Source organism: Gopherus flavomarginatus, chromosome 9, assembly GCF_025201925.1.
Source record: "Gopherus flavomarginatus isolate rGopFla2 chromosome 9, rGopFla2.mat.asm, whole genome shotgun sequence".
NCBI lineage: Eukaryota > Metazoa > Chordata > Testudines > Testudinidae > Gopherus > Gopherus flavomarginatus.
This window is the reverse complement of record NC_066625.1, coordinates 59,331,628-59,345,545: the sequence shown is the minus strand read 5'-3', so window position 1 is coordinate 59,345,545 and position 13,918 is coordinate 59,331,628. Positions and strand designations below refer to the sequence as shown.

Sequence of the window (13,918 nt, the reverse complement as noted above, 5' to 3'; positions counted from 1 at the left end):
TGATCCCCTTTGTCTAGAAGTAGAGAAGTCCCTGAGTTGCTCTGTCAAAGGCCTGGTCTACACTGCGGGGGGATCGATCTAAGATACGCAACTTCAGCTATGAGAATAGCGTAGCTGAAGTCGACATATCTTAGATTGACTTGCTTCGCTTCCTCGTGACGTAGGATTGACGGCCGCCACTCGCCTGTTGACATTGCTTCCACCTCTCGCCCTGGTGGAGTTCCAGAGTCGATGGGGAACGTGTTCAGGGATTGATGTATCACATTTAGACAAGACGCAATACATCAATCCCTGATAGATTGATCACCACCCGCTGATCCGGTGGGTAATGTAGACATACCCAAAATGTGGCATGGAGCATGAATGCCTTTTCTAATAACAGTTTTATGTGCAATGTGGAAAGCGCATAAATTGTTCCAGAAACAAGGTACACTGTAGACAGGTCGGTCCTGTCAGCAAAAACTTTATCTTCCTATATGAAGTTTCTAGGATTTTGCAGTTCCTGTGATCCTACTGCAGTTTAGGGGGAGTTCGTGTTCTCAATTAATAGCAAAGTTACTGTACTGAAAAGCTTCCCCCTGCTTAAAGAAGCTCATCCGGTTTTCGTCTCCTGCATGGGAGCTGATCAAGTTTCCCAAAGTTGTACAAGTTTGAAATAGAGCAGACAAAAGGAGATAGGGAGCTAGTTAATAAGTGCTGTCTTGGATCTGGCAATTGGACCTGTTAACATTGACAATGATGTGTATCGACTGCTTTTTTTTTCTGTCCTATCTAAAGCACTAGTGTAATGCTTAGAAAGCAACCTGCCCATTCTGGGTTTCTGGCAAACCCATACCATTCATAGCCGCACAAACATTCTTTCTGTATGATCCAGGAAGAGACTGTAACTAGAAACAGAGCAATCGAAATAAAATTCACCATTTTCACAAGTCTAAGGATTTAATCTCATTTACTTAGTGTATACTAGAAAACATTTCAGATCCACCTAAATCATCACTTGCAGCTTGGCAGACACTAATTTTCCTTGTCTATTTCACAGACTTCAGCACAGCAGGCCTTGATGGGGACTATTAATACTAGTATGCATGCTGTTCAGCAGGCACAGTCCGACCTCAATGAAGTTGATAACCTACCACCCCTAGGACAAGATATGGTGAGTTAATTCATGTGATATCTAAACGGCTTGAGTTATTTATTTCAGAGCGTATTCGTTGTCCCTGGATATAGATTTATATCTCAACAGCTTTATAAATAAGATGAAAATCCTTGTTTAAGAAATCTGTGTAAGAATATCTTGTTCTATTTGACTCATATTAACCTTCTGAATCTATACACCGTGGACCCAGTTGTCCCTTCCTGCACACCTTTGCAATCACATTTACTTTAATAGAGCTACATGTGTGTGACTGGGAAAAACTTGAGCCAGTAAATCAGGGGGAAACTGCTGCTTGGACTGTTGTAGTAATTAACCCCTAAGGGGAGAAATTGAAGGAGTGGTCGTAAAGCAAAACCAAGATGCTGAAGAGGGCACAGCTTGTGTAGCGATAGCTCATTACCCTAAAAAAGGGTGGGTGTAATCCTGTCACATCTCAAGGTTTCTCACCTATTTTTGGCTCTAGACATTTTTGGCTCAAGCCTGTCTGTTTAAATATTCTTACGTGGCTTCTTAGCTATAATTGTTAATGGGACATGGAGTCTGTCAGCTTTGGAACACCAGTTTGGATCCAGTTTTGGGGTGGAGTAGAGCCAATAAGATTAGTGAGTCCCCATGATGAGCTAGATGATGTTGTGTGGTCCTCCATTGTGCACCATTTTGACACCATATTTATGGCGTTCACCCAGAAATCAGAGCTGTCAACCTATGATCTAGCAGTTACTGTAAGGAAGAACTCTTATTTCAGCCTGAAAGCTTAGCTGATGCCATCTGTTTCATTTAAAAGGCTTCTGAAAGAATAAAGGGCCTGTAAAGAACTTTGTCTATTAACTTATCTTGAATTTGTTTCACTTGTAGCGTGGCATTGCCGTCCTTAATACTCTGGTGGTGTTTCTTTCTAGGCATCGAGGGTATGGGTTCAGAACAAAGTTGATGAATCAAAACATGAAATTCACTCTCAGGTTGATGCTATCACTGCAGGAACTGCCTCTGTTGTTAACCTCACAGCAGGTAAATTACAGGGATTGGACTTTGCCAGGCTGCCAACAAGATGGAGGCTGCCCAGGAGATGTTCAGGAATATGTTTTCCTCCAAATACACAAATAGCTTTTATGACGGAAACAGACCTTAGTGTCTGTTTTTTACCAGGGTTTGCACAGAATCTATTCAAACTCTCCTGATAAAGATAAAACCTAATATTTTACTTGCCTCGGGTAATTGAGGGTAAAATGGGTGTTCTGAAGTATCATTTATTGGCCACTCCTATAGCTAGGATATCTAGTTTTGTAGACAAATGTCTTGTTCTGGTCTGTCTGATCCTGTGTCTTACACAGTTTTTCAGTTTTTCTCTGGTTAGGGTATAAGATGTTTAAAGGCAAGTAGTGTTCAATACTGCATTGCCTTCGGTCCCTCCATATAGTGAATATGGGAGAGGTAACTGAAATTGTGTGTGTTTTGCTTACCTGGAGAGTTGTGAAGAGAAAATATTCCATTAGCACATACATATGTCATATCTATGGGGAAGAATGGATAGCAGATGCTATATTTTCAAAATGATGCCTGAATTATGTTGCCAAGTCTTCTTTACCCCTTTCAGTTTTACTCCTAATTATCTGACCAGAGACCAGCTTGTGCTGTACTACTTGCTTCTACACTTATCGTTCTCTTCATTTATACAGGTGACCCGGTTGACACTGATTACACGGCTGTGGGATGTGCAATTACAACCATCTCTTCTAACCTGACTGAGATGTCCAAGGGTGTGAAACTGCTTGCTGCCCTAATGGACGATGAAGTTGGAAGTGGGGAGGACCTCTTGAAAGCTGCTCGGACTCTGGCAGGTGCTGTCTCGGACTTGCTGAAAGCGGTGCAGCCGACCTCAGAAGAGGTGAGAATATGGACACAAGTAGTGGGCTTTCACAGGCTTTCCTTGGCTTAAATGCTTTACCCTCAATTAAAGTGTTTGGGCATAAAGCATTTATCCAGTTAACCAGAACGGCTCTTTCCAGGCTATGTGTCTTCCCAGCCCTCTCCTGCCACTGTTTCCCCTATAATCCCCAAGAGACTATCCAAGCACTTCTGACTGCTTTCTTTGTGTCCTCCACATACCTCTGACTTCATGTCTTAAAGTGCGGCACCTCAATCCTAGAACAACCTCCCAGTTAATGTTCACCCAATCTGTTTCCTCTTTCATATGTCAGCCAGCTGTTTCACTATACTGTATCCACACTGTTGTATCCAGTCATGCCTTTATACTGTAAATGGCCCAGGTTCGGTGTTTGATGTTGTATGCATTATCTGTTATCAAGCAACACATGTATTTATAATGCTATTTATAAGAAGTAGGTTTTCACAAGTTGTTTGCAAAGCCTTCGGGTAGCCACTGACAGGACTATCTGGCTAGTATTGAAAAATCAAGTCACTGGCTTTGATTCTGCTCTGTGGCACAGTGCCAGCTGCATACAGCCCCATTAAGATGCTAACCAGTCATGAGCGGCATATTTGAGCGGTTGGGGAGCTAACTTGGTAACGTGAACTCTAGAAGCAGAGATGGGGAAATTGATTCAACCCTAAAAATCTTGATCTGTATATTCGTTATTTGCCACCTCCTCTATTTATTTCTTATTTGTGGGATGATTTTTTTTGTTGAGGGAGGCAGTTTTGATTTTTTACTTTTTCAGTTGAGGCAATCTGAATACACATTCTGTATATATTCCATTCTGTATTTTTATTGGAAGTGTTTGAAAAAAGTGTTACCACTTTTTTCTCTTCTCTCAAATACTATAAAAACTCAATTACAAGTTAGTAGGGAAGTAAGTGGGGTTGGTACCTGTTGTTTTTTTTTTGTCTTTAATATCAGGGTTGCATGTAGCAACAGATAAAAGGAGAATGAAAATTCCTATTTCCATCAAATTTTTATGGAAATAGGAAATTGTACTGACCAAGACACAATTTAATATTTCAGACAATCTGGTCTGTTTGTGTCTGCTATCCGTTTGCCCTGGATCTTCGTAGTTTTAAGGCAAAACGAGAAATCTGTGACCGCTTCCAAGCAGATTGCACTAAGAGCTATCTAACACATAGCTTTCCTTCAGCTGCTATGATGATGTATATTAAAGGTGATCAGATTTCTTCTCACAGTCAGCAACATATTGATACATGTGTCATTAAGCTGCTGCAGGATAAATTAAGTAGGAATACGGAAAAGTAGGAGTACTCCAAGAGGTATTTTGAGTAGAGATTTCAGTGGCATTACCCTGTATACAGTAATGTGATTAACAAAGGTGTCTTGAGAGAATTACAAAGTTAAAGAAAATCGTATTTGCTTTTCATTAACCTGTTTTATAGCCTCGCCAAACAGTTTTAACTGCAGCTGGAAGCATTGGGCAAGCCAGTGGGGAGCTCCTGAGGCAGATAGGAGAGAATGAAACTGATGAAAGATTTCAGGTAAGATCATGTGAATTGGTCACTGCCAGAACCATGCAATTCCACAGTGGAGCTTGCTACTGTATGTAAGGTTCACAGTAATGTTATCCTATGTCTGTATGCAAGTCTTTTGTATTCACTTTGATTAGGTGAAAAGATGTCTGTAATTTTGTCCAAAATTTGAACTGGTCCAAATCTTTAATAGGTTTAAAAGTTTAGTTTGGTTTTATTTCTTTCAACACTTTCCTCTTTCATCCAGCTTAAGAAGATGAATATTATCAATTAACACAGCAAGTTTCCTATGTGGATTAATACCCCAGTCATCCATTAATAATTTAGAACCATTGTTGTTAAATGCTCTATAAGAAATATGCTCTGATTGTTTTTCTTGGTGTCAAGAACAGGTTTGCCTTAGAACCAAAGGGAGGTAATTTACAACAGCAGGTAGAGTATACTGTATGTGAGACATATCCCAACAGAACTTAATAGCCAATTTAAACACTTATTTGAACAATAAAGCTGTCTGTGTGTTTCAGTCATGTTGTATTCATAGTCCAATGTCTATCACAGCCCCATGCGTCCTTACTTGTTTTATGGAAGAACCTAGACTCTTCAGTCAGTATGAGGGAGCACTTTACCTGGCTTTTTAGTCCTTTTAGAATTTTTTTTACCATAACTTGCCAATTTCATGGGACTTAAATGATTGTATCCTGGACCGCAGTAAAAATCCAGTGTGCAAAATACATACTGTCTTCTCTCATGTGCCGTTCAGACCATTTTAGTACTATTTGCTTATACAATGTGCTTTCAGTGAGTGGTAGAGCCATTATGATTGTATAAATCCAATATTTTTGGACCTTTAGACAGCAGTGTTGTTGTTTGCTAGTGCATTGATACAGCAGGTTGTAGTACTCTCCTTGAGTACCTATTGAATTTAGTAAACATGGTAATTTAAATTACATTGAAAAACTACTGATGTAATGTCCAAGAAGGCATGCTGCTTAACAAAATAATATGGTTATTTTGGAGGGTCACAATCCGGCTCTGTTGTATCAAAAATAATTGAAGCACATTGATAGCAGAATTTTAAATGAGGATGTGTATTTGAATTATCGCAACACAAGTATTAAACCACTTTTACAGCTTCAAACAACCAAAGAAGAAAACCTCTTCTGGAGCGTGGGGCCTCTGAGGAGTTACAGCTTGGAGCCAATATTTTATAGTGTAAAAGAAAACTGTACTAGCAAATGGATAGCCCCCAGCCACACTGTCTGGACCCCTTTATAAATTAAGGTTGCCGTGCCATTTTCTTTTGCTTTTCTATGCAGTGCATACTTTACATTGAATATGCAGTGTCAGATACCTATCCATAATTAGTTATCATTTTGAGATCTGAAATCTTCAACTTTACTTTAGGTAAAACATGGCTGTCAATCGCCACTTACCCAGTGAGATCAACTCAGGTTTTGAGTGTGCAGATCTAGTAACTAACTTCACATGTTCTTACAGTGATGCATTCCCACATGTCTACACTGAGATTACAGCTCTAAATTGCACTTCAATATACTTTGTGGTATGGAGTCAATGTCTTGCATTTGGCTCTCACAAATCCGAAGTGTGCAGTTCTACCCATTCCCAAAAGGTGATCTATTCATGCAGATTATGAAACCTGTTTGTAGAAAGCATTTCGACCCTGTAAACAGGCCACGTGTAACAAAGAACATTTCTAGATAATACATAGCAATGTTTCACTGGGAATCTACCATAACTTCCCCTTTGTAGATGCTTTGAGTCTTCTTAAAATCAGAATATTCTAGTTTAATTTTAAGGAATCCAAAATATTGACGCTCATGAGTATTTCTGACTGCTTAGGTCAAGTTTTGTCCTTTGTTTTGCCAGGATGTACTGATGAGTCTTGCCAAAGCTGTTGCAAATGCTGCTGCCATGTTGGTGTTGAAGGCTAAGAATGTGGCTCAAGTTGCTGAGGATATGGTCCTGCAGAACAGGGTTATTGCTGCTGCTACGCAATGTGCGCTGTCCACCTCTCAGCTTGTGGCGTGTGCCAAGGTAAGGCTAATGGGATTCATGAAGGGGGCAGTGCATTGTTTCAGTATGTTACACACACATTGTTTACAGTCTTCCCTGGGTGTATTTTTGATATGGTTTTATCAGTCATCCTTGAATATCCTGGAGTTAGAGCTCGTGCATAAAGATAAAACTATGCAAAGATATTTAGGGTTCTGTCCCCAAGACACCTTGGATAGTGCCTTGTTTCTCAGTTGCCCTCTCTTGCAAGTGTTGATTGCTGCTGCTGTGAGCATTTCACAACTTGGCCGGCAGTGGCAATGATTATTTAATGAAGCATGTCCTTCCTTCTTTTGTTTCCCCTTTGGACCAGCCCAAACTAGATGTTTCTTTAGTGTATCATTATTAAACAATTGCTAATTAGTGTGTTTGTGGTTTGGCTTCTTGGTAGATTACATTGAACATCAAAGGGCAGCCTTTAGAATATGAAGTGCTGCCATGCTATTCCAGAGGAAGGTCCGTAGATAATTGATATGGCCTACTGTATTGATAATATTGATAAAAATGCTGAAAATATTACTCTGAGAAACACAGCTTGCTCTACAGTTATGTGAAATGTTTAACAAAACCTATAACCAGCACACGTTCGCCTAAATTATTTTCATCATGACTGAAATTCAAGCCAAGTTTGCTGAAAGGTTTATGTTCAGATTTATGTGCTTTTGCATCATTTAACAGTTTCTGATGTGAACAAAGAGAGACCCATCAGTTTTGCCTGTGTATTGAGAGTTGGCCTAAGGAAAATACAAAGGAACTCCAATACACACAGAGCAAAATCTCAAATAGAACCACTATGTTCAATGTGGCTCTGTTTGGAGAAATGTTACTGTTTTCATCTCAAAACTTAAAAGCTTTAGCATATGAAAATGCGAGATATTTGTGATCTGCAAGGTTGGCTTTCTTAGGGTTAATTGCTGTTGGAAAATGAGCACTAAAATATTGTAGAACACCCAAGAGGATTATAATAAAATTAATAACCAATTTGTGGTATTCAATTTCCAGTATTTTCTACTTCATTGCTGTGGCTGCTGGGCTTTGTATAATGAATATGTAAGATCATTAACTGGATGTGATGTTCTGACTGCTTTCAAATTTCCACAGGATGGCACAAGGCAGTCAATGTCATTTTTTTTTCTTTTGTGGACAAACACCCATCCAACTTCTTTCTTTTGCCTGTAACTTACTTGACATACTTGAATGATATGGACTGAATCTGAATCTGTTGCATTATTAAAGCACATCCATGGGTCGCTCAGCTTGGTAGTTTGTACTTTCAGACACGCAAGTTTCTTATCTGTTTTTCCAGGAGTTATTTTTGGCTTTAGCAAAATATTGGCTGACAGTGGAAGGCTTTGCAATACTAACTTTAATTAAACATCAGTAAAGGATCACAAAGCTTTCTTCAAGTGAAGTTCTAGGGTACAGAGCTGTGTGAAATGACTGCAGCTATCTTGCCAGAATCTACCTCATACCTGCCATTCAGAACCAACTTCATGTATTTCTCCATTTGTTCAGTAATCCAAAAAAGTCTTAACTTAAAAGGGCCAAGGGCATTTTTAACCCTTTGATAACCTCCAGTGGTAATCATTGAAGAGCCGTTCCCATGCTGTGGTATGATATACATTACTAATCTCTTTTGTTACAGTAGAAGATAACTGCAGTACCTCATACTGTGGTATGGCAACTGTTAGTAGGTGAATAAGCTGTTTTCTGAATGCTAAGGAGACAGATGTGTCACCTTCTAGCAGTGGGCTGGTAACTTCTGGCCTGTTAAATCTTTTCTAAACACCGTGTTCTCTCTCAATGTAGGTTGTGAGCCCCACTATCAGCTCTCCCGTATGCCAGGAACAGCTGATCGAGGCTGGAAAACTAGTGGATCGTTCGGTGGAGAATTGTGTCAGAGCCTGTCAGGCTGCCACAGATGACTCTGAGCTGCTGAAGCAGGTCAGTGCAGCAGCCAGTGTAGTCAGCCAAGCCCTGAATGACCTCTTGCAGCACGTCCGTCAGTTTGCAAGCAGGGGAGAACCCATTGGACGCTATGACCAGGCAACGGATACCATTATGTGTGTCACTGAAAGTATCTTCAGTTCGATGGGGGATGCTGGTGAGCTGCTTTATCTTCATACTCTCTCTAATGGGGATATTACTTTCATCTGACTCAAATTCCCTCCGACATATACTCATTTCAAGTAATCAAATCAGAAATCCTTAATGCTTGGGATGCCTATAGGCTTGTGCTCCCATGAGCAGTCATTCTAACCACAATATTAAATCATTAAAGTACCCGTAAGTGTGTGTTGGGGGAAAGGGGTTCCTAAATTATATAATGGATGCATATGGAGCTCTGCTAACACAACCAATATCATGCCTGGAAAATCAGGGGATGATGTCTAATGTCTTGCTTCTTGTGTTGCACTGCTTCACATCATGCGAATGTTATAGCAGTTTTGTATCTCTAAATGTGAATACAGCCTGTTAAAGTGCTCAATCAGCTATTTTATTCTTTGCCAGTAATTAGTTCCCTAAAGATTTATTTATCTGACAAGACTTAGCAGGCAAGAATTTTGTTTCCATTATGTGCTTGGCTTTTATAGGGTAGCTTTTGAACCTTTAAGCTCTTTGTTTAAAGAACATGGCCATTGGAGCCAAACCAAGCAGGGGCCTAATGTTTGATGAGCTTGATATACAACTCCGTTATAGAAACGTGAAATGTTGAGACCAAACTATTCTAACTAGCGAGCATTATGAATTGTTATGAGGTAATTACAGGCACACCATCTACTTGAAATCTAGTCAATTAAAGATTTCAAGGAGTTTGTTATTAAAAACTCCTCTAGAATCCCCTTCCAATGTTTGTGGGTTCATAATCACATTATCCTGTTTTTTAAATGTTTTACTCCTTGTGCTATATATCCATCCAAACACAGGAAACTCACTCTTAATTGATTAACGCGAAAATGTTAACCTATTGGAGCTTTTACTTGTGCAGTGTGGAACAACTCCCCATTATAGTCATCTTTGGTATGAGTAAATATAGGAGATGAAATTTTTCAGATGTTTGAGCTTTAAATTGACTCTCTTTTCAATTGGGTTATGTTTGGGTTAGGACATAAAGATGAGATGAGATAGGTATGGCAAATTCACTGAGATGATGTTTTTGGTGAGAAATTGCTGCAGAGTAAGGTAAGGCCAAGCAAATACAGAGCAAATAAAAAATATCATTAATTAATCCATCCCTTGCCCTCAAAATGGAAACTGTAGTACAGTATCCTAAACCTTTTACTCAATGATGTTAAGAGAATAAGACACATAAAATTATGGCTTAACTAGTGTGCTTTCCTGCATGTGTACATGTTGTGTGAACTATCTGTGTGCCACATATAAACCATATTTTATCTGATGTCTTGACTCCTAGCAGAGAGGATTACAGAAACCTTGGATAAGGTTACCTTGGATAGTGTTTATATACAGTTCACAGCCATACATGCACATGATGGTTATCACATTTAAGGGTACAATCCGGACCAGTGAGAGGCTCTGTCACCACCTGCCCTGCAACCTGGGGTACTTCATGTTGCTTTGCTGTTGTTACTCTGAGCCTGGGCTGTTCACAAACAGCCATACTGCATACAGGTCACACACTGAGTGTCTGTGTAGAGCTGCAGCCCTGGTCCAACAGCCGGTCAGCAACACTCCAGTCACGCCCTGGCTTCCACCAGCCTTGATTACTAGTTGCAGGGTGACACCAGCACACTCCTGGTTCTGAATTTTCCCCAATACATGTGTTCTGCGCTTTCTAGCCCTATCCTACGTACTTCAGATATTATATGTCTTTTGCCCCGGTAAAGGGTCATAGAATATCAGGGTTGGAAGGGACCTCAGGAGGTCATCTAGTCCAACCCCCTGCTCAAAGCAGGACCAATCCCCCAGATCCCCAAGTGTCCCCCTCAAGGATTGAACTCACAACCCTGGATTTAGCAGGCCAATACTCAAACCACTGAGCTATCCCTCCCTCAATATTCAGCAGTTTGCTACTTCTACTGAGTTACCCTTCAGTTTAAATACAACACTGGGTTAGTTTTCAATTGAAAAAATACAAGAAGTTTATTTTACTACTACGAGATTTTAAGTGAGTACAAGTATAAGGCATTAACGTCAGAAATGGTTACAAGAGAAATAAATATAAAACGCTTTCTAGTAACAAAAACTCAGCTTAAGCTAGATTTGGTTCAGGGTAAAGTCATTTCCGCAGGTTCCCACCGGCATTGCTGACCGAATTCTCAGGTCAGGACCTCCCTGAAAGTCAAAGGGCTGGTTTCTTTGTCATCTTAGGTAAAAAGAGAGAAAAGGGTAGACAGATATGGAGAGAAAGAAATGACACTTGGGGTGTTTTTGCCCCTCACTTTCATAATCCAATCACCCTTTGAAAAGCATTTAGCTGAGTGTTATCCTGAGGTAAAGTTCCCTCCAGCTGCTGAGAAAACAGACATTCTCTTAGTGAAAGAGGTTCCCTAAAATGCAGATTGATCTGTTCCTGGCCCCTTTCATTGCCAAAGAATGGTCACTTGACAGATGATTTGCCAATTAAACTTGATGACACCTGGCTAGAGGCACTGGCTTGTCCTTTGTCTTGGAGGAACTGATTTACTCTCTCTTGCTGTCCCAAGGACTACACATATAGGTAAATTGAGGTAAACACACATTTCTTTGTTTGGGATGGACTTGTTTAACAATTTCTGTATAGTCAGGGCTATGTGGGTTTGAACATGTGCTAACAACTTTACCTATAATTCATAATTTCACATATAATAATATACACACATTTCATCATGATATTATTAACCACTGAGTTATTAGTTTTCAAGCAATGCCTCACAAGGCATATTTTGTTCAAAGATTAATACAGTAGTGTGCAGGGTGTGAATACAGTGATGCATTTGGTCATGGTGCCATGCTAGGTTTTTAGTATAGGCTATTCACATTCAAACAATTTGTGGTTGTATTTCCATTCTGAATTTGTCTGTCTTCAATGTTCAGCCTTTAGATTGTGTTATAGCTTTCTCGGTTAGATTTAAGAACCCATTATTAAATATTTGTGCCCCATGTAAATGCTGTATTGAAGTTGCCCTCTAATCTTCTCTATGTTAAGAGAAATACATGGACTCTTTGAGTCTATCATTTTAAGCTTGTTTTCTAATCCTTCAATCATTCTTGTGGATCTTCTCTGAACCCTTTCCAGTTTAACAACATTCTTCTTGAATTGTGAGCACTAGAACTGGACACAGTATTCCAGTAGCAGTTGTGCTGGTGTCAAAGATAGAGGTAAAAGAAACACTCTGGTCCTACCTGAGATTCCCCTATTTATGCATCTTAGGCCTTGGCTACACTCACACTTTACAGCGCTGCAACTGGGGTGTGAAAAAACACCCCCCTGAGCGCTGCAAGATACAGCGCTGTAAAGCGTCAGTGTAATCAGGGCAGCAGCGCTGGGAGCACAGCTCCCAGCGCTGCACGCTACACCCGTAAGGGATGTGGTTTACATGCAGCGCTGGGAGAGCTCTCTCCCAGCGCTGCCGCTCTGACTACACTCACACTTCAAAGCGCTGCCGGGGCAGCGCTTTGAAATTCCAAATGTAGCCATACCCTTAGGATCACATTAGCTATTTTGGCCACAAGGTCACACTGGAAACTCATGTTAGCTGATTGTCCACCACAACACAAAATCTCTTTCAGAGTCACTGGTTCCCAGGATAGAGTCCCCCATCCTGTAAGAATGGCCTATGTTCTTTGTTCCTAGATGTATATGTTTACATTTAGCAATATTAAAATGGATATTGTTTGCTTGCACCTTGTTTACCAAGAAATCTAGATTGTTCTAAATGTGTGTGTTGTCCTCTTCATTATTTACCACTTACTGGGTTACCCTTTATTCCTGGTAACTATGGGGCTTTTTTAAGTGCAAAAATTACATGTCAGAAGATAGCTATAAAGGTGCAGTGAAATCTGTTACTTTTATTCATATTCCGTTCCAGACTGGAGGAGTGTGCTAAGAAAGCAATTCCTCATAAACACCATTGTTAACTTCCTGCAGTATCTGAGAAATCCCCATGGCAGTATGGGAAGCTCTGAAATTTTTTTTTGCCTGTCAAAACTACTTTGGAACATACACTGTTGAGACTTCTTAAACACAGCAGTATTCTTTTGAGCTAAGCACCTGCTGCCTTTGGTTAACCTTTGGGGGGAAAAAAGGAGCCAAACAGTTAATCTGGAAGCTTCAATGGATTCACTTTGCTTTTGAGTTTGGTGTCGTACCAGTTATATTAATAAAGTAAGCGTGTTCTAAAAAATGATCTGCATCCACTTCAGAAATAAACATCCCCATTCAACCTCTGTGCTTGATCATGAGTGATGCCTAAACTCATTGTGTTATCACTTTAATTTATTTCTGTTTTCAAGTTTAAAACCCTACCACTGTTACTAATGAATTGGTACTGAGTCACTTCTGCCAGAAGTGTTACATTATTCTGTACAGTTCAGTAAAATAGGCTTTCTGAAATGCGTTTGAGGAAGAAGCAAGAAAAGGGAACCTGTGGTTTCTCACCTATGAGAAAACAAATCAGTAGTGTTGTGAAGGGGTGAAATACTCGCCCTATTGAAGTCAGTGGCAAAACATCCGTTGACTTCTATGGGGCCGAGACTTCACCTAAGGCATATAGGTAGAATTAAGTGTATAATTTAGTGTTAAGCATAGTGCTATGCATGTTCATCCTTCTGCATTTCTTGTTAGTCAAATGTTATCAATTTCCCATGATTAGCTGTGTTGATCCAAAACTGTGTGTTTAAAGCTTTTGAGCAATGAAGTATCTACTTGTAATTTTAATTCAAATGAGAATTTCAGAAAATCTAATTTTATTTTAGTCTTAGGTAGGGGATTTTTTAAACTGAAATTTAGGTAAAGGTGAAGAAATTCAAAACTTGACTTGTTAATATTGTAGGTGAAATGGTGCGGCAGGCCAGGGTACTTGCCCAAGCTACTTCGGATCTTGTCAATGCTATGAGGTCAGATGCTGAGGCTGAAATTGACATGGACAACTCTAAAAAGCTTCTAGCTGCAGCTAAACTTTTGGCAGATTCTACAGCTCGCATGGTTGAAGCAGCAAAGGTACCTACCAGGAAACAGTGAACTGAAGAACCTGAAAAGCACTGAATATTAACGTAATTCTTCATGCCTGTGCACAAACATGAGTCATTATG

At 39.9% G+C, this 13,918-nt stretch overlaps 1 protein-coding gene across 4 annotated transcripts in view; it reads left to right on the top strand.

Annotated features, from left to right (window-relative positions):
- The window catches only part of TLN2 (talin 2), a 357,752-nt gene that overhangs the window by 217,743 nt on the left and 126,091 nt on the right, over nucleotides 1-13,918 (top strand). For all 4 annotated transcript variants that reach the window (XM_050966960.1, XM_050966961.1, XM_050966962.1 and 1 more), the window contains 7 exons: nucleotides 1,040-1,153; nucleotides 2,056-2,164; nucleotides 2,833-3,041; nucleotides 4,502-4,600; nucleotides 6,479-6,646; nucleotides 8,474-8,768; nucleotides 13,660-13,826. In XM_050966960.1, coding sequence (XP_050822917.1) covers nucleotides 1,040-1,153; nucleotides 2,056-2,164; nucleotides 2,833-3,041; nucleotides 4,502-4,600; nucleotides 6,479-6,646; nucleotides 8,474-8,768; nucleotides 13,660-13,826 — 1,161 coding nt within the window. The remainder of the gene's footprint in view (nucleotides 1-1,039; nucleotides 1,154-2,055; nucleotides 2,165-2,832; nucleotides 3,042-4,501; nucleotides 4,601-6,478; nucleotides 6,647-8,473; nucleotides 8,769-13,659; nucleotides 13,827-13,918) is intronic.